The sequence below is a fragment of the Somniosus microcephalus genome, chromosome 8, assembly GCF_052327205.1.
Source record: "Somniosus microcephalus isolate GS21.2 chromosome 8, FLI_Smic_1.0, whole genome shotgun sequence".
NCBI lineage: Eukaryota > Metazoa > Chordata > Chondrichthyes > Squaliformes > Somniosidae > Somniosus > Somniosus microcephalus.
In genome coordinates, this window is record NC_140994.1 from 203,429,366 (window position 1) to 203,453,652 (window position 24,287).

At 45.0% G+C, this 24,287-nt stretch overlaps 1 protein-coding gene across 3 annotated transcripts in view; it reads left to right on the forward strand.

Moving 5' to 3' along the window:
- LOC147114054 (polypeptide N-acetylgalactosaminyltransferase 10-like) overlaps positions 1 to 24,287 on the forward strand; it is a 124,104-nt gene that overhangs the window by 84,016 nt on the left and 15,801 nt on the right. For all 3 annotated transcript variants that reach the window (XM_085995615.1, XM_085995613.1, XM_085995614.1), the window contains exons 5-10: positions 9,116 to 9,301; positions 10,608 to 10,791; positions 13,017 to 13,134; positions 19,194 to 19,301; positions 22,738 to 22,959; positions 24,064 to 24,180. In XM_085995615.1, the coding sequence (XP_085851741.1) occupies positions 9,116 to 9,301; positions 10,608 to 10,791; positions 13,017 to 13,134; positions 19,194 to 19,301; positions 22,738 to 22,959; positions 24,064 to 24,180 (935 nt within the window). The remainder of the gene's footprint in view (positions 1 to 9,115; positions 9,302 to 10,607; positions 10,792 to 13,016; positions 13,135 to 19,193; positions 19,302 to 22,737; positions 22,960 to 24,063; positions 24,181 to 24,287) is intronic.

Sequence of the window (24,287 nt, forward strand, 5' to 3'; positions counted from 1 at the left end):
TACTCCTTCCCCTCTGCCATTTTCCCTATCTTTCCTGTAGAACTTATAACCAGGTATATTTAGTTCCCAGTCCTGACCATCTTGCAGCCATGTCTCAGTAATGGCTACCATGTCATACCCTCCAATTTGAATTTGCGCCTGTGGTTCATTCAATTTATTCCTTCTCTCCGTGCGTTTGTATAAAGAACGATTATTTGGGCCAAACACCCTACCTGTCCTTCAGCTCTAATCTTTTTCTCATTTGTTTCTTATTTCTCTCGCCTGGTTTAATCACTTTACATCTTTTCGTTTTCCCTCTACATGTAGTGCCTAAAGCACAATTTCTTACTCTGCTCTCTTCCCTTGCGTTTGTTTTTGAACTATTTTTACTACAATTTCCACCTGCGTCCTCCCCTCCCTCCCCCCACCCCATTTACTAGTTTAAAGTCCTTGTGACCGCCCTATTTATCCTTTCCCCACAACTACGACATTATGCTTCCTCTCCTCGTCCTCCCCCTTTGGACAGCCTCCTGCTCCAATGTACCATGGTCCGCATTCTGGCTGTCCATCCTACAGTCTTTATCTTTATCCTCACAGGCAGCAAGTATATTGTACCTGTTGGATAGGATCAGTTTCTGTGGATCCTCGTTCCTTTTCTTACCTGGGTTCCCCTTACTCTGCACACTATCGGATACACCAATCCCGTTCTGATCCTGCACCTCTGAGGTGTGACCGAGGTCTGGAGCAAACTGTCCAGATACTCTTCCCCCTCTCTGATGTGTCAAAGTGTCTCTCCAACTCGTACTCCAGCTCAATGACTCTGAGCCGGAGAGATTCGAGATGGAGTAATCTACTTTTATTTGTTTCAAAAATTTACTTTATTCATAAAAATTTGTTCAAATACATTGTTGCCTCACAGCGCCAGACACCCTGGTTCGAATCCGGCCTCGGGCGACTGTCTGTGTGGAGTTTGCACATTCTCCCCGTGTTTGCGTGGGTTTTCTCCGGGTGCTCCGGTTTCCTCCCACAGTCCAAAGATGTGCAGGTTAGGTTGATTGGCTATGATAAATTGACCCTTAGTGTTAGGGGGATTAAATACGTGGGGTTACAGGGATAGGGTGGGATATGTGTTGGTGAAGGGGTTACGGGGATCGGGTGGGATATGTGTCGGTGCAGGCTCGATGGGCCGAAATGGCCTCTATCTGCACTGTGGGGTTTCTGTGTATTTCTGTGTGTATTACAGTACAATCCACAGATCCTATTGTATATCGTACAGTCCAGGTTCAATACATTACATGGCAGTCTCATTCGTTTCATGCCAGTTAGATTTCAAATGTTATGTACATTTACATTTCAACAATTTGACACATACGGCCCGAGGGGGGTGTTGTACTGGTTCCAGCCCCTCGGTGTACAGTGGCGGGAGGGCCTTAAACTGTGGTCCTTCCCCATTGTGCCTTTGCGGCGGCAGCACCAACCTTTAGTGCGTCCCTCAGCACGTACTCCTGGACCTTGGAATGTGCCAGTCTGCAACACTCGGTCGTGGACAACTCCTTGCTCTGGAAGACCAACAAGTTTTGGGCAGACCAAAAGGCGTCTTTCACCGAGTTGATGGTCTTCCAGCAGCAGTTGATGTTTGTCTCGGTATGCATCCCTGGGAACAGTCCATAGAGCACAGAGTCCTGTGTTACGGAGCTGCTCGGGATGAACCTCGACAAAGACCACTGCATCTCTTTCCAGACCTACTTTACAAAGGTGCATTTCAGAAGGAGATGGATGACGGTCTCGTCCCCACCGCAGCCACGTCGAGGGCAGCATGCAGTGGCGCTGAGACGCCGGGTGTGCATGAAAGATCTGACTGGGAGGGCCCTTCTCACTACCAGCCAAGCTACATCTTGGCGCTTGTTTGTGAGTTCTGGCGATGAGGCATTCTGCCAAATCACTGACAGTCTGCTTGGGGAACCATCCGACAGGATCCACCATCTCCTTTTTCCGTAGGGTCTCGAGGACGTTACGTGCTGACCACTGCTTAATGGCCTTGTGGTCAAAGGTGTTTCCCTGTACATGGAGACATCTACTGCAGATGTGTTCACTTGGGACAGTCTTGCTTTCCAAAAACTTGGAGTTCTTAGGTGTCTGAAAGGAGAAAGGCACAAGGGTAGGGTTGTGGTGAGGGGAGGATGGGGGGAAAGCAAGAGGTGCATGCTTACACCATGTGCATCTTGTAAATCGGAAGAGATTGTGGGATGTGAGGAGGCGAATTAGGCATGAGCAAACCGTCATCTTCCATGGTTTAAGCCTCACTGCTGGCCATGGGCTCAGTCACAGCTGTTCCAATAATGCGAGGCACCGTCCTCTTCATCGGGATTGGGATATGCAGGTGTCCCCCTCCAGTTATCTGCTGCTGCCTGTGGTTGTGCACCAACTTCTCCTGCAAGAGAGAGGGAAGTGTGTCAGTGAGTGTGGTGGAATGTGTTTGGTTGATGTGGTTGTCATGATTGATTAGCTGGCAGTGTGTGTGAGATGTGGATGTGAGGCTTGCAGCTGTGGTAATTAAATGAGGGTGAGGTGGAGCATATGAATGGGATGTCTGAGCCATGATTGGTAGATGAGTGATAGGGTTGTGGTGCATTGAGCAATGTGTGAGGCCAATGGTGCAGTTGGCGGGATATGGTATTTGAAGATGCATTCACTGACCTTGACCACACGTGTGAGATCATTGAACTTCTTTCAGCACTGCAGCCAGGTCCTTGGGGCTACACTGCTGACATTTACCTCCACTACTATCTGCTCTCACTGATTTCAGTGTCTGTCTGGAGGGCTGCCTGGCCCCCTCTGGATACAGGACCTTTCTCCTCCTGTCCACCTCCTGCACTCAGGCCTCTAGTGCTGCGTCGGAGAACCTTTGAGCCCTCTCTCTGGCATGTTGTGCCATTCCTGTTTCTTTGCCAGATCAAACTGTTTTCTGGAATGACTTCCAGCATCTACTCTCGTCAAACTGCACCTCCCCTTTAAGAGGTGCAGGCTAGCTTTAATTGGTGCTACCCTCACACGAACTAGTGCTCCCTGCTGAGTGTGCAGCCACTCAGCAGCACATTCAGCTCTGGGCTGCATGCTGCAATCATGTAAATTATCAGGCAGCACGCAGTTTGCTGCCTGCATTGGAACAAACGGGCGCGGGTTGATTGCGCATCGTGATCCCCGTGCCTGTTTTCAGGGGCAATAGAATTTTTAGCCCTCGGCCTTGCCAGCATTGCACACATCCCAAGAATAACAAATGTAGACAAATATTTTGAGACATTCTGCTACTAGATATCTGAACAGTCTCACAAATGAGGCTCCTGCACATGAATTGCGAAGCTACTGTGCTTCTCTTTTGGAAGATTACACTACGATCTGATAGCATGTTTCTAAGGAGCAAAGTGTTTTACTTGTTAAAGTTGAACCCTGAACCATGAGGTACATTCTGCATTGCAAAGGGATCAGGACTGTGTGGCTTTGTTTCAGTGGGGAAGTGCATCACTTGAAATATCATTGTACTCCCATAATGATTTTTTCATTCCAAAGGTTTTAGGCCACAGATATATGGGGTAAAGATGAATTATTGTTTCAATTAGCCAGACTAATTTCTATTTAGTTGAATTGATGAACTATTCAGCATTTTGAAATGTAAAGAAAATAATAGATGAATAGATTTAAATTTCAGTACACAATTAATATCGTTAGTATCAGTCCTATTTTTCTTCTGTTTCTGATAAATAATGAAATGCACGTGCAGTTTCTGAAGAATTTCTTGGTGATGCAGTCCCACTAAACACACAGCAGTATTTAGGTCATTATCTCAAAGAATTGTCTTGCTGTTGACATACTTGTAATAAAGTAATGTCTATTTTTAAGAGATAAGAACACCCTCCAACAAAAGAAGGTGAATTTCAGGAGTCTTCACTCATTTATCACTGAAGATAACATATTTGGCATAATTTAAGTTACATTCTTGCGCCCTGAGAGGATGTCAGATGGTATCCATATAGGATTTGTGCAAAGTGGATCTTTGCTGTAGTAAGTGATATCATGATCAAGTCATTTAAATTATATTGATAAATGTCAAAGTTTGTGAAACTCATTAAGGTTTAAGAACAAAAGCATGAAATGCAAAATGGCCAATCAAGTCGATTTATTCTATAGACTTTATACAAGATGCACCATAATGGACTTCCCAGCCTATTTAATTTTGTGAGGTGAAGTTCTGCATAAGCACTGCCTGCCCCACAAAGGCAAATTCCATAAAATTCTGCTGTACCCATCTAACCTTTGATTCCACATTATAAATCGTAGACTAGATGCTACCATGGCATAACCTATCCATAGTTCCAGTAGCTCAGGAACTATCAGGTTCTGCAGAGCATTTCATTATCTTAATCAACACCAATTCTTGTTAGAATTTATCAATATAAGCCTTAATTCCATCCCTAACAAGATTCATCTAGCTTTATTTTTAAGATCCTTATTGACACTGCACTTGGAGCTAGTTTATTAGGTTGATGTATCTTGCTGTGTACTTAGTGTGACCAATGTTTGTATACATATAAAGACATCTGTATACGTGTACTTATAAAGACATCTGTATATGTGTACATGATCAGCGCTCCTTCTGATCTCCCTCCTGATCTCTGCTTCTTCCAATCTGCCTCACTGAAAAATATCAGGGCTCATCTGCTGCCATTCACATGATAAGAGACTGTGTGTCAGGGAACAAGAGATTTGCTATTTATTGAATAATACAGTTGTGTGGTGCTTAAATATATCCTGATTATAAATAGTGTTTGCAAAAAAAAATTTTATTTAAAAACAGAAAATGCTGGAAATACACAGTAGGTCCACCATATCTTTTCTTTTTAGATGCTGATGGATCTGTTGTCCATTTGCAACATTTTTATTGTAGAAGATTTGCAGTTTTTTCTTAAATTATGTGATAGTTGTTTAATTTCTGTTCATTCATAATTCTCGTGGTGAATTTAACATCTCATCCAAAAGCCGACGTCTCCCTCAGTGCTGCACTAAAGTGTCAGCCTGGCTTATGTGTTCAAAGCTCTGGAGTGGGACTTCAACCCACAACTTTCTGACTTGGAAGTGGATGTGCTACCAACTGAGTCACGGCTGACACGAGACAACAATAAATTGCTTTTTGAAGGATTGAAAAACACAAAATGTATAATCATCAACAAAAGAAGTAGATAGGTTTGTATGATGAATAGATTGACCGAGTGTGGCATCATGGAGCCCTAGTAAAACTGAAGTCAATGGGAATCGGAGGGAAAACTCTCCACTGGCTGGAGTCATACCTAGCACAAAGGAAGACGGTTGTGGTGGTTGGAGGTCAATCATCACAGCCCCAGGACGTCGCTGCAGGAGTTCCTCAGGGCAGTATCCTAGGCCCAACCAACTTCAGCTGCTTCATCAATGACCTTCCCTCCATCATAAGTTCAGAAGTGGGGATGTTCGCTGATGACTGCAGTGTTCAGTGCCATTCACAACTCCTCAGATAATGAAACAGTCCATGCCCACATGCAGCAAGACCTGGACGACGTTCAGGTACTGATAAGTGGCAGGTAACATTCGCGTCATACAAGTGCTAGGCAATGACTATCTCCAACAAGCAAGCGTCTAACCACCGCCCCATCACATTCAATGGCATTACCATCGCCGAATCCTGCTCCATCAATGTCCTGGGGGTCACCATTGACCAGAAACTTAACTGGACCAGCCACATAAATACTGTGGCAACAAGAGCAGGTCACAGGCTGGGTATTCTGTGGCGAGTGTCTCACCTCCTGACTCCCCAAAGCCTTTCCACCATCTACAAGACACAAGTCAGGAGTGTGATGGAGTACTTTCCACTTGCCTGGATGAGTGCAGCTCCAACAACATTCAAGAAGCTCGACACCATCCAGGACAAAGCAGCCTGCTTGATTGGCACCCCATCCACCACCTTAAACATTCACTCCCTCCACCACCGGCGTACCGTGGCTGCAGTGTGTACCATCTACAAGATGCACTGCAGCAACTCGCCAAGGCTTCTTCGGTAGCACCTCCCAAACCCGCGACCTCTACCACCTAGAAGGACAAGAGCAACAAGTGCATGGGAACACCACCACCTCCAAGTTCCCCTCCAAGTCACACACCATCCTGACTTGAAGTATATTGCCGTTCCCTCCCTAATGGCACTGTGGGAGTACTTTCACCACACAGACTGCAGTGGTTCAAGAAGGCGGCTCACCACCACCTTCTCAAGGGCAACTAGGGATGGGCAATAAATGCTGGCCTTGCCAGCGACGTCCGCATCCCATGAACGAATAAAAAAAAAATAATGACAAATGACCCATCAGCTACAGCAATGTTAAAGCAATTTGAGGGGAAACTGGATAGCTATAAACAGCTTTACTGTGAGACCATTTGATAACTTGTCTTCTATGACCAAATTAGGGTGCTTTTCAATCTACAGTTTTAACATTAAGTTATAGATAATTTGCTGAAATTACATTGGAGTGGTTCCACAGCCAGGGTCAAATCAGAAGCCTTAAGATTTATTGACTGACATAGTTTCCTAGGTTTTAATTACAGTGCTGTTGACATCAAAAGTAAATAAAACCCAGTAATTTTATTAACTTTTGTAGATGTGGGAAGCAGCAATGAACACTGATTTCTTGCTGCTGCAGCACATGTTGAGAAAATCAAGTGCCTTGAAACATGATTTAAAAAATCAGTAACACCTTACATATGTAAATGTTGTCAACAAAGTTTTGAAGAAATATTTTGGTATTAACATTGCATTCAAATAACAATATTCGTCAAATGCAAATCTTGGAAAAAAAGGTAGAAAGCTATTTTTAAAAAGTATAGATATACAACTTCTGAGTCAGATAGTTTGGTAAAGTTATATATGTGCTAGACAGAAACTAATTTATAAAGTTAAAATAAATTACATTCTTCTGCCTTGTGCATTCCCCTTCCCCTCCCATGTATACTCCTCCCTCCCATAAAATCTAGTTTAGGAAAGATTAAACCACACTACTCCCTTCAAATACAACAAATAATTTGGCATTCACACTCCAGTTGTAAATTGTGAGAGATTGAATTTTGTATTTTTAACAATGGCCCTGAATTTCCGATCGGAGGCTTCGTGCGGGCGGATGCCTCCAATCGGAAAAAATCTACGCACTTACTGCTGGCTCTGTAGGTCCCGAGACTTCCGATCCTGGGCCTCTGCTCTACGAAACGCGCAGAGGCCCAGGGGCGCATGCGGTTCGCAAGCATCCCCGGGATCACGTGGACCATGGGGAACCAATCCAAGAAGGGAATCCCCCTTCACACTTTTGACAGTTCTCTACGCACAGATCTGTCAAAAGTATGAATGGGGATCACTTAAAAAAAAAAGTTAAACATTAAATACATTTTTTTTAAATCACCTATTTAAAATTAGTTAAAATTACATTAAATTAAATATTTTAAACAAAAATTACATTTTTTGAAAAAGATAATTAAAGTTTTTTATGGGGCTAAAAATAAACTTGCCTTTTTTAAAGTATTTTTAAATTATAAATGAAATTTTAAATTTTTTTAAAACTCTATGCTGGTAAAAGCAGGTGTAAGAATTTTAAAGGCTTTCAGCGGGCGGAGGTTGTGCAGAAAGCGGAAGTCTCCGCCCGCGGAGGCCCTTTTCCCGGGCAGGCGGATGATCTGTCAGGAGGATTCTTGACAGATCGCAAGTGCCGGGTTTTAGCGTATGCGCTTCGCATGCCTGAAACTGGCACTTGCGAGGCCCCTACGGGAGCGTATACACCTCGTACGCACCCGTGGGGGTTGGAAAATCCGGCCCAATGTGACAATTTAAAAAGTATTTCATGGAATTGTTAATCCTATCCTTTTCGAGGGCGTTGGATATTTTTAACAAAGAAAACCCCTCGTTAGTTATGTTAACCACTTTTTCAGTTCAGAATTAATAGAATTATATATTTACAATACAGCTGTACTTAATTTACAGCAAGGGGAAAAAAATCAGATTGTAATGTTCCAGCTTGTAAGAGTCTGATACAGTGGTATGCTTAGAGAGGGATATGCAAGTGTGTTGGTGCAGTGATTAAGTGCTCTTGTTGGATTGGGATTAAAATAAACAGGTGTTGGAGTACGGTAAGGCAAATTCAGAATCTAAAAACAATGGCCTGTAATTTCCGATAGGAGGCTTCCTGCGTGCGGACGCCTCCTATCGGGGAAAAAAAATCTATGCCCTTACCTGAGGGCTCCCGAGGTCCGGCCATTTCCGATCCTGGGCGTATCGACAACTAAATGCGCAGGGATCACGTATCCCAGGGGCGCAGGCAGTTTGCAAACGTCCCTGGAATCACGTGGGCCAGGCGAGCCAATGAAAGAAGAGAATCCCCCTTCATACTTTTGACAGACAGAACAGTCAAAAGTATGAATGGGGATCACTGAAAAAAGGTATCAAAACATTAAAGACTTTTTTTTTAATCACTTTTTTTAAATGAGTTAAAATTACATTAAATTAAATATTTTAAACTAATTTTTTTCAAAAAATTAAATTTAAGTTTTTTACGGGGCTAAAAATAAACTTACCTTTTTTAAAAAGTATTTTTAAATTATAAATGAGTGGGGAAAAAAATATTTTTTTTACTTTTTTAAACTCATGCTTTTATCAGGCGTAAGATTTTTAAGTGATTTCAGCGGGCGGAGGTTCTGCAGAAAGCGTAACTTCCCCCCCGCAGAGGCCCTTCTCCAGGGCAGGCGTCCGATCTGTCGAGGATTCTTGACAGATCGGAAATGCCGGTTTTCAGCGCATGCGCTTCACATGCCTGAAACCGGCATTTCCAATGTCCCTACGGGTGTGTACACAGCGCGTACATACCCTAGGCATCGGAAAATACAGGCCATTATTGATTTCATCACAGAAGGGTAATATGTAAAGAAATAGAAAAACTATTTGCTGTGTGCTCCAAAACATGCCCAGCCTGATTCTGCTTGATAATGCTATGCAAGGCACTTGATATCTTTCTGTGAAATAGAACAGAAGTGTTGAACAGGAACCAATAGCCTCTGCACTTTCATTTCATTTTTCAAATAGAATATTTGAAAAAGCGCTTGGAAGAATACATGGCACGATTTCCAAAGGTCAGGATCATGCGGACTAAGAAGCGAGAAGGTTTAATTCGAACACGACTATTGGGGGCCTCAGTGGCAATCGCAGCGGTCATAACTTTCTTGGATTCTCACTGTGAAGCAAATGTGAATTGGCTGCCCCCACTGCTTGGTAAGAAACTAAATTCTAAATAAATAATGCACAAAAGTTTGGAATTTGATGGACATCCTTTAAGAGATGTTTCATTAGCAGTAGCTCTCTGAGTTTGTTTCTAGTATTAGCATCTTTGGAGAAAAAGCTATTTATATACCGTGGGTGATGGTGATTTTGTTAATGAAGAATTGTGATTAGTAGGTTTAGAAGATTCCAGACAATATGATCCCTATGGATTGAATCTACCCAGTTATGATTCCTTTATTTGGGTCATAGTGAGCTTTTTTATTTAATAAGACATGTAATTGTCTCTTGAACCCAGTTATAAATTAGGTAATATCTAAACCAGGTGCCTTGGAGTTAATGCTTTGTATTTTATTTTTAATGTGTGCAGCTGACCTCTTATTATAATTCATATTAAAGATCATGAAGTCAAATTGACTAGATTTGAAATTTGTTCACAGTGGGACAAAAGAAGCAGAAAAACATGTAAAAAATGGGAGGGTCGAGGGGGAAGTGAATAAGCATGCAAAGAAAAGAAAAGCTAGAAAGGTGGAAATAAATTTGAGAAAGTGTTCAAGGTGAGAAAGACAATTATGTAGTTTCATACTTCCACATTGCAGGCACCGTTTAATTTAGATGTTCTCCACCCACTTTCTCAATGACCCTCAGCTGGAGAGGAGAAAATTCATCCAGTGTAGCCTCTCCTTAATTGTTATCTGCTGAGTCCTGCTGCAAGAGTACATGTGTGAGCAAGATTAGAGTTTGTTGAAATGGACCCCATGGTCAAATAGCTCACCAACACACACTGCCTATGCTTATACAGGAAACTTTGGTTTATCCGGAGGTTGTATGTCCGGAATACTCGATCTAACGGCAAAAATCAGGAGCCGTTTTCTGTAAGTTTTTTTTAGATCTCGTTCTTTTTTTTCCCCCAGTCAGCCACTGCAAGGTCTGTAGCTATAGCAACAGCTTCAGCTACAGACGCTTGCAGCTGCAGCTGACTCTTTAGAAGCTGTTGCTAAGCAACAGTGTTTGTTGTCAGATACGGAGATGAAAACCTCCGTATGCTTCAACATTAACTTTGTATGTCCGGCAGTTTTGATAGATCGGCAACATGCCGGTCCCGTCAGTGCCGGATATCACAAAGTTTCCTGTACATAAAGAATGCTGCTTCCTCCTATTGTCCCTGTTCTCTTGGATCTGTTGACTTTTTCCAATCATGTTTATATTGTAACTTATTTTTCCATTGAATGTTGGTGTTTATTTTGTGATTTTAAGAATACAGTTTTAATTTGAATCCTCATTCCCTTCAATCTTTCAGATAGAATTGCTCAGAACCGCAAAACAGTTGTGTGTCCTATGATCGATGTTATTGACCATGACCATTTTGGATATGAGACTCAGGCTGGTGATGCCATGCGAGGAGCATTTGACTGGGAAATGTATTATAAACGTATTCCAATTCCAGTAGAGCTACGCAAACCTGATCCAAGTGAACCTTTTGAGTAAGTTTTAGTCATTCGAAGCATTAGCGATCAACAAGGATAGGGCTGTTGTACTAGTTAAGTGAACAAAGATTTTTGTCATCCTTTGTCCTCATCAGTTCACTGATTTAAAAAAAACCTGGGGTGAATTTATTTTCCTGCAAACTTTCCTTTATGAATTGAATAACAAAGTGCCATCTCAATGCAGTCTGTTTTAAAACAATAATTGCACAGTGCAAACAAACATCACCCTACTCTTTTTATAACCATGCTTCACTTGAGTGCTTCCACATGTCCCTCTGTCACCTATTCTAGGCTACTACTAAGTGCCACCTGAGGGCGTGAATTCCAAGATATGGTGCTTCTTGATGCTGTACAAAAGGGTCATGGGACTGGGGTGGCCCTTGTCTGATGGCAGCTGGCTCCTGGCACAGAGCTGCTGCTGGCTGCATCGCTGGAGCTTGCTCCTATGCAGCCTGGTCTTGCCTCCCATGTTCCACTGGAATGGTGTTCTGAGGGTGAAGGCCAGAGGTCTGACTTGCTGCTGTCCTGAGAGATGGCAGGCAGTGAACCCCCAGCTGTCCCCATTCCACTGGGCCCCGGATCTCCCCAGCTCCTTCACCTCTTCATTATCATCATGTTCCTCCTCCTGCGCCACCTATTTCTGTGGTGGATCCACAGGAAAAGAGGGTAGAAGGTAAAAATAATTCCCTAGGAGTTAAGGAGACAGAAAAGCGGGTGGAAGCTTCTCTCTCTCTGTGGTGCTTCATAGGATGCCAGGGCAACAGTGTAAATGTTCAGTCATTAACCTGGCACTGGCAAGATGCCATCAACCTCGCCATTTCCCACACGATCTGGGTGCATGCCCACTAGCTCCATGGCCTTGTCCTCAAAGAGGGTTAGGGGTTTAGAGGTGGGGATGCATCTTCCTGTGGCCTTCCTTTGGTAGGCATTGTGCATCAATTTGTCTGGCAAGAAGGTAGAGTAAATGAGTATAAGGCTAGCAGTTGAGGAGTGTTTGCCAAGTGTCATGGGAGAGCTGAGGAAAGTGATGTGGGGCTTTAAGACTGTTGAAGTGGAGGAAGGCAGTGCATGTAAGTGATTGCTGTGAGGGGAGCTGGGTAGCCATAGTGCAGAATACAGAGTTAGAGCCCCCCCACCCCCCACTTAACCAGAGGGTAGTGTGAAGGATTAGTTATCAAAGTGTTACTTTAAGAGAATGCCAGCGTTAGTGTGTTACCGTGTCATTCCTGGTGAAGTCTTGAACTTTTTGCTGTACTGTTCTAAGGTCCTGGGGGTGAGGGAGTTGGCAGGCACTCAGAGCCAGTGCCTCATCACTTCAGGCAGCATGAGCTACATTTCTTGGTGGCACCCACACCACCAGTCTGTACCTCCTGCCTTCAAACTCCTCGAGGAGAGGTTAGAGGTTGAATCACATGTATGCTGATGACATCCTGCTCGACCTCACTGCCTTTTCCATTGAGCCAAAGGTTGGTGTCATACTCTCCAAGTGCCTATCTAATATCAAGACCTGGATGAGCAAGACTTCTTCTAGCTAAATGACATCGGCCTTTATTCCATCAACCTCATCATCTGAACCGGAGTTGGGAAATGTAGAACATTGGCATCCTTGATCTACCCTGAGCTCAGCTTCCCCCTTCACATATGCTCCATTATTAAAATTACTTTCTTCCACCTCTGCCCCTTTCTCTTCCCATCTCTTGTTGAAACCCTAGTCCATGCCTTCTTCACCTCCAGATCTGACCTAGCTGGCTTTCCAACCTGAAGACACCGCATGCTTGAACATACCAAAACACAGCAGTTTGTGATCTCACCTACATGAAGTCTCAAATTCTCATCACCCTGTCCTTCCTATACTCTGGATTTCAAAATTCTAGTCCCTGTTTTTCAAATCTCTAGTCTTACTCCTCCCCTCCCCCTCCAACTTGGTGATTTCCTCCTCTCTTGCTTCCTTCCTCCGCTTCACCACTGGTGCATGCTTATTCAGCTGCTATGCTGCTTTGTCCTGAAGCAGTCTACTCAGTTTTCTCTGCCTGGCCACCTCCCTACTTGTTTTCAAAACCCTCTTCAATTGCACCCTGGTTCCCCACCCCAGCCTCTGCATTCTTCCCTCCTCTCCTCATGCTATATACCATAGACCGAAGATATTTTGCAACACTTCCTATTTTCATATCTTCTATATCTGATCTAATTAAAATGCAATCAATCTACTTGTATCTTTCCAGATCACCTGTCATGGCGGGAGGTTTATTTGCTGTTGATAGAAAGTGGTTCTGGGAGCTGGGTGGCTATGACACAGGTTTGGAGATTTGGGGAGGAGAACAGTATGAAATATCATTCAAGGTAAGCTACATACCTACATAATGTGTGCATTTGTAACATTCCTAATTGAGTATGAAGCAGTACAGTATCATTAAAATTCTCTTTAGGACAGCAAGCTACCTGCCAAACCTAGATCTATCATTCTCATAAGGATTAAATATTTAAAAAAAAATCAAATCAAAATCAAATCAACTTTTATTGTCATTGTTAGTGCACAAGTGCAGTACAACGAAATGTAGGCTTGCGGCTCCCAAGAGTGTACATTTAGATTAAGACATTTAAACATTCAACATACATTTGGCTTGTAATACATTAACATAAACATAACCATAATAAAGTGCATTGGCAGATGTGCAGGCTTTAGAGTTTATTTGTGGTGTTCAGTAGGATGACAGCCCTGGGAAAGAAGCTGTTCCTAAATCTGGTCGTACGGGTGCGAATGCATCTGTAGCGTCTCCCAGATGGCAGGAGGGCGAACAGACTGTGGCTGTTGCATCTTAATTAGAAATCTTTCACTGTTAATGAAAATTGCTCACTTATCTCAAGGTATTGACTTTGCTATATTTAAGTACAATGGTGACGGTTTTTATCCCTGGGATCATTTGTTTCTTTTCATTTGAAATGTTCAGGTTATACGTTGCACTCTATGCTAACATTTGGATTCTTGAATTGTGTAACTATTATAGGTTATAATTATCAGAAAACCTTGAACAGACTGGGGATCTTTTCTCTAGAAAAGAGAAGGCTGAGGGGTGACCTAATAGAGCTCATTAAAATTATGAATGAGTTTGATAGGGTAGACGTAGTGAGGATATTTCCATTGTGGGGGAGTCCAAAACTAGAGGTCATAAACAGTGTTCCCTTTAAGCTGCGCTTTGTTTTGCGCGGCCTCATTGTAAAAGCCGGTGAGCAGCCTGCACGGGACACGGCTGTGCAGCTTAGATGGAACATTGGTCATAAATACAAGATCATCACTAATAAATCCAATAAGGAATTCAGGAGAAACTTCTTTACCCAGAGAGTGGTTAGAATGTGGAACTTGCCGCCACATGGAGTGGTTGAGGTGACTAGCACAGATGCTTTTAAGGGAAAGCTAGATAAGGACATGAGGGGAAAAGGAATAGGTGGATATGTTGATAGAGTTAGGTGAAGTAGGGCGGGTGGAGGCTCGTGTGGAACATAAACGCCTGCTGGGCCGAATGGCCTGTTTCTGTGCTGTAAGGTCTATGTAACTGCCTGATAACTCCTTTTAACTCACCTGTAACCATCTATTTCAATGAGTTTTCCAAGTTCTAAAGTGGTATTTATGGGACTGAGTGGTATTTGAAATCACTCTTAGTAGGTTATTGCTAAATTTTACAAAATGTCTATTGCTATGGTGTGGCGGAGACCACATAGGGACAATAACACAATGTATAGCCAATGCTGTTATATGTACCGTATAGCAATGTTGTGATATGTACATGCTGGGTTGGATTATTGGTGCAGGGTCCCTTTAAGAGCGTTGGGAACGTGATGACGTCATAGCCCCTGCACGGGGCTGAGCCTTCAGACCTCGTGGAGATTGATTAAAGTAAGACACGTTTTGTTTTTGCTTAAAGAAAAGTCTCAGCCTGTTGATTTCTGTCGACTCCAACATTGGTGACCCTGCTGCTCTTTTGGACGATTCCAAAGACCTCATCTGAAATGGCGACGAACGCCGTTTCCGTCAAATTACCTGAGTTTTGGGAATAACAGGCTGCCGCTTGGTTCGCCCAGGCCGAGGCTCAATTTGCAATCCGGGACATCACCGCGGACGACACGAGGTACTACTACGTCGTCTCTGCTCTCGGCAGCTCCACCGCGGCCAGAGTCGTGAACCTGCTCGAAATCCCCCCGGAGCTCAACAAATACGGTACGCTGAAGGCGCACCTCTTACAAACTTTCGGACTCACCGAAGCCGAACGCGCACGCCAGCTTCTCTCTCTACCCGGGCTGGTCGACTCCAAGCCCTCGGAGCTGTTGGACCACATGCTGGCCCTCCTGGGCACACACACGCCGTGCTTCCTCTTCAAGGAACTGTTCCTCCAGCAGGTGCCAGGTCAGGTACGGTCGGCGTTGGCCGACTCTTCCACTACCGATTTCCGTGACCTGGCCAAGGAGGTCGACAAATTTTTCTCCGCCGGGCAACAGTACTGCGCGGCCACGCGGAGCCCTGCCCCCACTGATACAGCCCAACGGCGGCAACCCTCAAGCCTCTGCTTCTACCATGCGCCGTTCAGCCCCAAAGCCAGGAAGTGCCAGTCCCCGTGCATTTTCCCGCGTCGAAGCAAACTAAAGACCACTCGTCGGCTGCCATGGCTGTTGGCCGTTCAGGCAGTTTGTTGTTTATTACAGACACTGACTCCGGACGTCGTTTCCTTTGCGACACGGGCGCCCAGGTGAACGTCCTGCCCGCGTCAACCATAGACATTCAAGGGGGGAACCACGGCCCCGTCCTCGAAGCCGCCAACGACAGTTCCATCTGCACCTTCGGGAAACGGAACGTGGCGCTTTGTTTTGGCGGGCAACGGTTCACCTGGGACTTTGTCACAGCAAAAGTGTCCACCCCCCTTGTCGACGCTGACTTCCTCTGTGCCAATGGCCTTTTGGTGGACGTCAAGAACCGACGTCTCATCAACGCGGAAACCTTCAGCTCGCTCCCATGTTCCCTCAGCAGGTCCAGTACGACGTAGTTGTCCAGTGCACTCTTGGCCTCCGACGAGTTTTCCCGCCTCCTCGCCCAGTTCCCAGACCTTACAAAACCCACGTTCTCGTCCGCCGCCACCAAACACTGGGTAGAACATCACATTTCGACCACCGGTCCGCCTGTCTACGCCCGCGCTCGGCGCCTCGACCCGGGGCAGCTCGCCATCGCCAAAGCCGAGTTCGACACCATGGAGCGCCTCGGCATCGTCCGTGGGCATCGCCCCGAAACCAGGCGGCGGGTGGCGCCCATGCGCAGACTACCGGCGCCTCAACGACGCGACGACCCCCGACCACTATCCGATTCCACACATCCAGGACTTTTCCACCCGCCTGGCCGAGAAAGTGGTATTCTCGAAAGTGGACCTCGTCCGGGGTTATCACCAGGTCCCCGTCCGGCCCCAGGGCGTCCCGAAAACCGCGGTGATCACCCCGTTCGGGCTATTCGAATTTCTCTGCATGCCATTCGGCCTCAAAAATGCCGCACAGCCTTTTCAACGCCTTATGGACACCGTGTTACGGGACCTGACGTTCCTGTTCGTATACCTGGACGACTTCCTCATCGCCAGCGCCTCCAGGACGGAACATGTGTCCCACCTCCGCACTCTCTTCGAACGACTCGGCCAACACGGCCTAATCATCAACCCGGCCAAGTGCCAGTTCGGGCTGTCCTCAATCGACTTTCTTGGACACCGCATCACAAAGGACGGGGCGGTGCCACTCCCATCGAAAGTGGAGGCCGTGATGGACTTCCCGCGACCCCTCACCGTTAAGGCCCTGCAGGAGCTTTTGGGCATGGTGAACTTTTACCATCATTTCGTCCCCCGAGCAGCCCAGCTTATGTGGCCCCTTTACGAGGCCCTCAAAGGCAAGCCCGACAAACTTGCCGTCAACTGGTCTGATGAGATGGCCAATTCTTTCACGGACATGAAAAGGGCCCTGGCTAATGCGACCATGCTGGCGCATCCATTGCCCGATGCGCCGATCGCACTCGCCACCGACGCCTCAGACTATGCGGCCGGCGCCGTCCACGAACAGTGGATCAACGGCGCCTGGCAGCCGCTCACCGCCTTCAGCCGGCAGCTCCGCCCCAACGAGCGGAAGTACAGTACCTTTGATCACGAGTTTCTCGGCCTCTACCTCGCCATCCGACACTTCCGTTTCCTGCTGGAGGCCCGCCCGTTCACGGCGTTCGTGGACCACAAGCCGTTGACCTTTGTCATGGCCAAAGCCTCAGAGCCGTGGTCGGCCCGTCAGCAACGCCAGTTGGCCTTCATCTCGGAGTTTACAACGGACATCCAGCATGTGGCTGGGAAAGACAACCCCATCGCCGACTGTCTCTCCCGAGCCGTCGCCAGTGCCGTGCACCTCGGCATCGACTACACCCGCATGGCGGCCGACCAGGCCTCCGACCCGGACGTCCAGGCCTACAGGACGGCGGTCACGGGCCTTCAACTAGCAGACGTCGTGTTCAACGCTGCCGGCACCACACTCCTGTGGGTCATGCTGGGACTCAGGACTGCTCCCAAGGAGGACCTCCAATCCTCGTCCGCCGAGCTCGTCTACGGACAGTCGCTGCGGGTTCCCGGGGATTTCGTCCCCAACGCAACAGAACCTTGGTCCGCAGCCCATCAGCGGTCCGACCTTCTGGACAACGCGAAGGTTTTCGCTCCGGTGCCCACGTCGCAGCATGGCCTCCCGCAGTCCCACGTTCTGCTCGACCTTCGTGCGGCGGAGTACGTTTTCATCCACCACGACGCCCACCGGGGACCTCTTCAGCCACCCTACGATGGACCATTCCGCGTCCTGGAAACCGGGGACAAGACCTTCATCGTGGATGTCGGCGGTAAGCCGGACTGCATTTCCGTGGACCGTCTCAAGCCGGGCCACCTGGATCTGGATCGACCCGTTGAGTTGGCACAGCCCCCGAGACGGGGCCGACCTCCGGTTTCCACACCCTCAATCCACCACTGAGGTCCCTCCGACGAACCCCCCCGGTCCCCACCCCGGAATTGAGGAGCCGTTCCAACCGTGTGATCCGGCCCCCCCCCCCCCCCCCCAACGACTGAAATTGCCAGTTCTAGTGAATTCTGGGGGGACGTATGTGGTGGAGACCACATAGGGACAATAACACAACGTATAGCCAATGCTGTTATATGTACCTGAACACAATTCACTTTGTATAGCAATGTTGTGATATGTACATGCTGGGTTGGGTTATTGGTGCAGGGTCCCTTTAAGAGCGTCGGGAACGTGATGACGTCATGGCCCCTGCATGGGGCTGAGCCTTCAGACCTCATGGAGATTGATTAAAGTAAGACACGTTTTGTTTTTGCTTAAAGAAAAGTCTCAGCCTGTTGATTTCTGTCGACTCCAACAATGGATCATTTAAGCTGTTGTTTGTGTTTCCCGACACTCCTTTTACAAATATGTTTTTACTGTGGATTAATACCTGCCCTGCCAATGAAGCTGTTTACTTTATTTGATGTAACTGCTGATGTACGTGTGTGCGATATCTATATAAGAGTGCTGTGTAAGTGACTCATTTTTTGTGTTACATCTAGCTCATTGACCTGTATGAATCAGGGGCAACTTATGGAAAGACCGCAGGTTCAGTTGTCACATGCCATACAACTCCCGTACAGATTACTTGGAGCCTCCTCTTGGGTAGTTTCTCGCCGATCTTCCCCTCACCCCTTGGGTTCTGAACTTGTGCAGCAGGCCTGCACCACCTCCTCAAAGCTCTCAGTCTCTGGAACTTTCAAGGCCCTCAGCATGCCCTCCTCTGTGCTGATTAATCCCCATCAACCTTTCACCTTTGCAGCCCTCTTTCCTCCCTGACCCCCGGCTACATGTGGGACATTATATATACCCTCTTGCTTGGCGTCTTTGGACCCTGTGAGGCCTGTTCCCGGGCAGTGGAAACCCCTATGCTTTGCAAGTTTTCAAGGGCTAATCTTCATCTGTTCACTCCCACCTCTCCCTCTCATTACCATTCACCCTCTTCCCAAATGCTGCTCCTCCTCCCCCTCTCTTTCCCTTCTCAAAGTATTGTATTAAAATAATGCCAGAATGTATAACTTTAAAATGGGAACTAAATTTATTCTGTAGGTCCAAATCCAATTATCCCTCACCTTTCAACTCAACTTTAGCTGAAGACTACACTAGGTCTTCACTCCCCCTGTGTGAAATGTCATGGGAGGTTGACTAGTGTTAAATAAATGACGTTTTTGAAGTACAATGGGTTAGTCAGATCATTTTGAAGTGCTGATGGCTTATACGTTATGCACGTGTGTTTCACCTTGGCTATCTTAAATTTACATTGTTAATATCCTTGCTTCTGAATGGGGTTTCAGGTATGGATGTGTGGTGGTCGGATGGAAGACATCCCTTGCTCCAGGGTAGGACACATCTACAGAAAGTATGTTCCCTACAAGATTCCAAATGGAGTTGGCTTGCCAAGAGTAAGTGATTTCCATTTATATGTCTTTACATTTTTTCCTCTTTGGTTTTCACTGTAGTAACTTGCCTGACTTTTTTTTTTAATTGAGACTCTAAGGTCTCAATAGTTTGATAACATGTACGTTCGATTTCAAATTGATAAAATATATCCATCATCTCACTTAGTATTTAATATAGAGACTAGAACATTTCAAAATGCTACATAAAGTAAAAGGTAATTTCCTCATGTGTCATGAAGTTCAAACATTGAAAGCACAAGCTTCAATCATGGTAATTAATAAAGAAAACTAATCATTTGACCAATATAATATTGCTGAATGTTGACATGGAGGCCAGAGTCAGTGGGGAGAGTTTGCATGTGTGTCTGTAGGGCCAGGGAGGAGGGGGTGGTTATTCGGCTGGAGGAGATTAGAGATAGGGACGGGTGAAGCCATGCAGGGTTTTAAACACAAAGATGGGAATTTTAAATGTGAGGCATTGGTGTTATGATATTGGTCAACAGGACGGTAACAAGAAGGCACAAATTTAAGATGATCCCAGAAGAATTAAAGTGGAGGTTTTAAATCAAAATCTTTATGCAGAAAGTGGGATTCTCTGTCATAAATGAATGTTGTAACAGAGCCTGTAATTTTTTTGAAAGGCAATTAGATCATTGTTTGAAGAGGAATATTGATGAATTATGAAAGGCAAGGAGAGTGAATTCAACTAGTTTATTCAAAAGGAAAACTTAATGGGCTGAATCGCCTGTTCTTGTGTTATAACACAATGATTCCACGATATGAGGGCATTACATCAGGAATGTGGAAAAAAAATTGTTACTCTTCACTCTCCTGCACAAGATATAAGGAGAGACATACCGGCAACATGCCAGCTTGTTTTTCCCTACATCAGAAAATATTTATCGCCTCCCACTTTTTTGTTGCTGTCTTACACTTCACTACCAGTTTTTTGCATTTTCCCAACTTTTTCCTGAGTTTCTCTTCAATTTGCAGTATATTTTCAAGCTGGTGACACATTTCATCGTTCAGCACTAAAATATGTAGAGAAGACGTACTAAAAAGATTAACATTACTGAAAGTTGGTAAGTCACCTGGTCTGGATGGAATGTACCCTCAGTTGTTGAAAGAGGCAAAGGTAGAAGTAGCCGAGGCATTGATCACAATCTTTCAATCCTCACTGGATACCGGAGTAGTGCTGGAAGACTGGAGGGTTGCTAGTGTTCTACTACTATTCAAGAAAGGGATAAACCAGGAAACTACAGGCCAGTCTGCCTAACATTTGTGGTGGGAAAGTTACAAGAACATAAGAAATAGGAGCAGGAGTAGGCCATTCGGCCCCTCGAGCCTGCTCCGCCATTCAATAAGATCATGGCTGACCTTCTACCTCTTCTCCACTTTCCTGCACTATCCCCATATCCCTTGATTCTCTTAATATTCAAACATCTATATCTCTATCTTGAATATACTCAACGACTGAGCCTCCACAGCCCTCTGGGGTAGAGAATTCCAAAGATTCACCACCCTCTGAGTGAAGAAATTTCTCCTCATCTCAGTCCTAAATGTCCGACCCCTTATTCTGAGACTGTGACCCCTGGTTCTAGACTCCCCAGCCAGGGAAAACATCTCCCTGCATCTACCCTGTCAAGCCCAGTAAGAATTTTGTATGTTTCAATGAGATCACCTCTCATTCTTCTAAACTCTAGAGAATATAGGTCTAGTCTACTGAATCTCTCCTCCGAGGACAACCCCCCCCCCCCCCCCCATCCCAGGAACCAGTCTGGTGAACTGTCATTGCACTCCCTCTATGGCAAGTATATCCTTCCTTAGGTAAGGAGACCAAAACTATACACATACATAAATAATTTTAAAAGGGAGTTGGACAGGTACTTGAGGATGAGGAACTTGCAGGGTTACGGACAAAAAGCGGGGATGTGGGACTAAGCACAACTGCTCTTTCAAAGAGCCAGTACTGGCATGATAGGCCGAATGGCCTCCTTCTGTGCTGTAGGTTTCTATGATTCTATGAATTGTTTTTGCTTTCACCATAAAAGATGAGCATAACTGTTACCTCCTGCTATTTGTCATGAAATCAACCCATTCACTTTTCATACTGCCTCTGATTTTCTGACTGTACAAGTGGGAAACAGCTTTAGCATTTAGAGACGGTTTTGGAGGAAGCATCTATCTTGTATGTTTTTCTGATGGTCAACCAGTCCAGTAAGATCCAAATGAAAGGATAAGAAAAGGTCCAGCTAGGCATTGGTACCTGTTGGTCTTGCAGCACCCTACATGTCAGTTTGGCTCAACTGAGGTGTAATGGCACATGTCTTACGAAGTGCTCAGGACTCGTCACCAACAAGTGCTAAATGGAACAAGTGTTTCATAGTGCACTTGTGTTAGTTTGGGGTGCAAGAGCCAGCTCCTTGAGGTTAACTATTAAACCCAGCTTCCCTTAGCCTGCCAGTAGAATTTAGACCCAGTTTGTAAATGTGAGTTGAGTGAAATTCTGCAAATTTATACTGCTTGCTTATTTGTGAACGTGCACATCATCTATGATTCCATTTTTCTCCTGTTTTATCAAGAGAATTCAGCATTGAGTTGGGCTCCAGTTTACACTGACATATGCCCAAGTCTGCAGTGGTATGAGACTTTCCCAGGGGCTTTTGTCAGTACATAATTTGTTTATTAAATAGGGAATAGCTTTGACTGCTTTCAGCCCTCTGTGAGGCTTCGATTTGGCAGTATGAAGAAAATGTTGAGTTGTACTTACAGGAAAATTTGAACAATTTGAAACCAATCGACATTAACACTTACATACACAAAAGCAAAATACTGCTGATGCTGGACGACGAAGGGTCATCGACCTGAAACGTTGACTCTGTTTCTCTCTCTAACATTAACACTTAGGTGGGTTGAATTGTGCCTCCAAAATTAAATATTGGTGGGAGGACTTCAGATTTGTGCAGGTTGGCTGTGTAATAAGGCAAATTTAGGGGCTGGAGGGGCTTCAGCCAAGTAGGCACATTGCTATACGTTCAGGATACTTCCACACATCCAGCTTTTGGATAACAATTTGGCAGATCACAAAGCTACACCAACTCGTGCAATGTGCCTCTTTCTGGAGCTTGAAAAACATTGAAAGACTGGAGTCCACGTCCATTTACACCCAAACAGCTCCCAATACAGGAAGGGGAAATGGATTAACCAATACTCCTCAAAACAAAAGCTCCAGATTCCACATGATTGCCAATCCACATAGGCAGAAACTTTGTATCTCCTAACGCACTTGAACTTCAGGAATTATAACCAAATGTTCTCCGTCCTTACATCATCTTCACAAAGTGTGTGTGTGTAATTTTCCAAATTAATTTTTTTTTTAAATATGCAAAAAAAGGACCTATTACTTATCTCATTCAGGGAAGCTGTGCTTGTGTTACAGAATTTGAAACGAGTTGCTGAGGTGTGGATGGATGGGTATGCTGAGTATCTCTATCAGCGAAGACCAGAGTACAGACATATTTCTGCTGGAGATGTGGCTGTACAGAAAGAACTGCGGAATTCTCTTAAGTGCAAAAGCTTTAAGTGGTTCATGACTGAAGTGGCATGGGATTTGCCTAAATACTATCCACCAGTGGAACCTCCAGCTGGTGCCTGGGGAGAGGTGGGTTTGCTGGAACTTACAAAGGGATACTATTTTCCGTGCTGCCTAATTGACAGGTGTAGTTAGGTGAGGGAGATGACACGTTTGTACAAGTATTTGAAGTTCCGTGAAGCCACTATAACTTGTAAGCCTTATAAGTATAACTTCAGCAGGCAGTGCTATAGTGGAGACCTTTAACTAGGACACTACTCGGTTCCTGAACTAATGAATAGGTCAACAACAACAACAGTTCAGTAATAGGTACTCATAAAAGATCAGTTTAAGTGGAGTGTACTGGTATAGGTAATAGAAAGCCAGAGCATAGCTGGGAAAGCCATTGTAATAGGGAACTGAACAGTTACGTAGGTAGACAGTGAAATGTATGAGGTAAATAATGTTAATAGAGCTTTTTTTTGTTTTCCTAGGGTAAGGAATATAGAAACAAGGGTTGATGAGTTAAGAGGGGGAAGGCCATGAACCAATAGAAGGGTGTTACATGTCAGATGGAATTATTTCCTGAACAGATGTCAATGGAGCTATAACAAGCAATATAAAAGGTACAGCTCCAAACAAAATTCCAGCAAAGATGGTGATTTCTTCGGTTGTCCAGCTGTCTGGGAGCATGGAAGGGGTCGAGATTCTTAAACACTGAGAAGCAAATAGTTAACCAGTAGAAAGAAGAAATGATAATGTTGGCAAAGAGAGGAATATAAAAAGTGGTTGGTGAACAATTACAATATTATTAATGGTAATAGTCTGAAAATTTTAAATGGGATAGAGAAATAAACAAGTAGAAGATATCAATGGATTCTATGTAGTCCATGGAAGGAATGGTGTTGATGGCCAAATATCCTTTCTTCCATACTTTGTTTTCATTGCTAGTAAGGGAAGATCAAAGTTATTGAAAGGGGGGGGGTGGGTGGAGGTTAAGCTACTGTTTAGGAGATTTGAGTCAGTGTAATGCACTGTCGTTCCCGGCCTTCCCTGTGTAAAGCTCAGAAACCAGAAAAGCCCTTGTCAAAAAAAATACAAGTTTAAAAACAATTCCTGTTGCATTTCAAGTCTGCTTTTGCAGTCATTAAAAAAAGTAAATTTGTGATTCACGTGAACATCTTTCTTTCCTAGATTCATAATGTTGGTATTGGTCTGTGTGTGGACAGTAAACATGGGGCTTCTGGCTCACAGCTGAAACTGGATGTTTGTATCAAAGCTGGTGCAGATGGATCTTGGTCCCATGAACAGGTGAGTAAGCTGAAACAGTGCTTCAATTTCAGTTACCAAATTAAGAACCAGTAGGTTATAACATCATGTTGCTGATTCTCTCCGTCGCTCCTCTTCTGCTTCTGTGT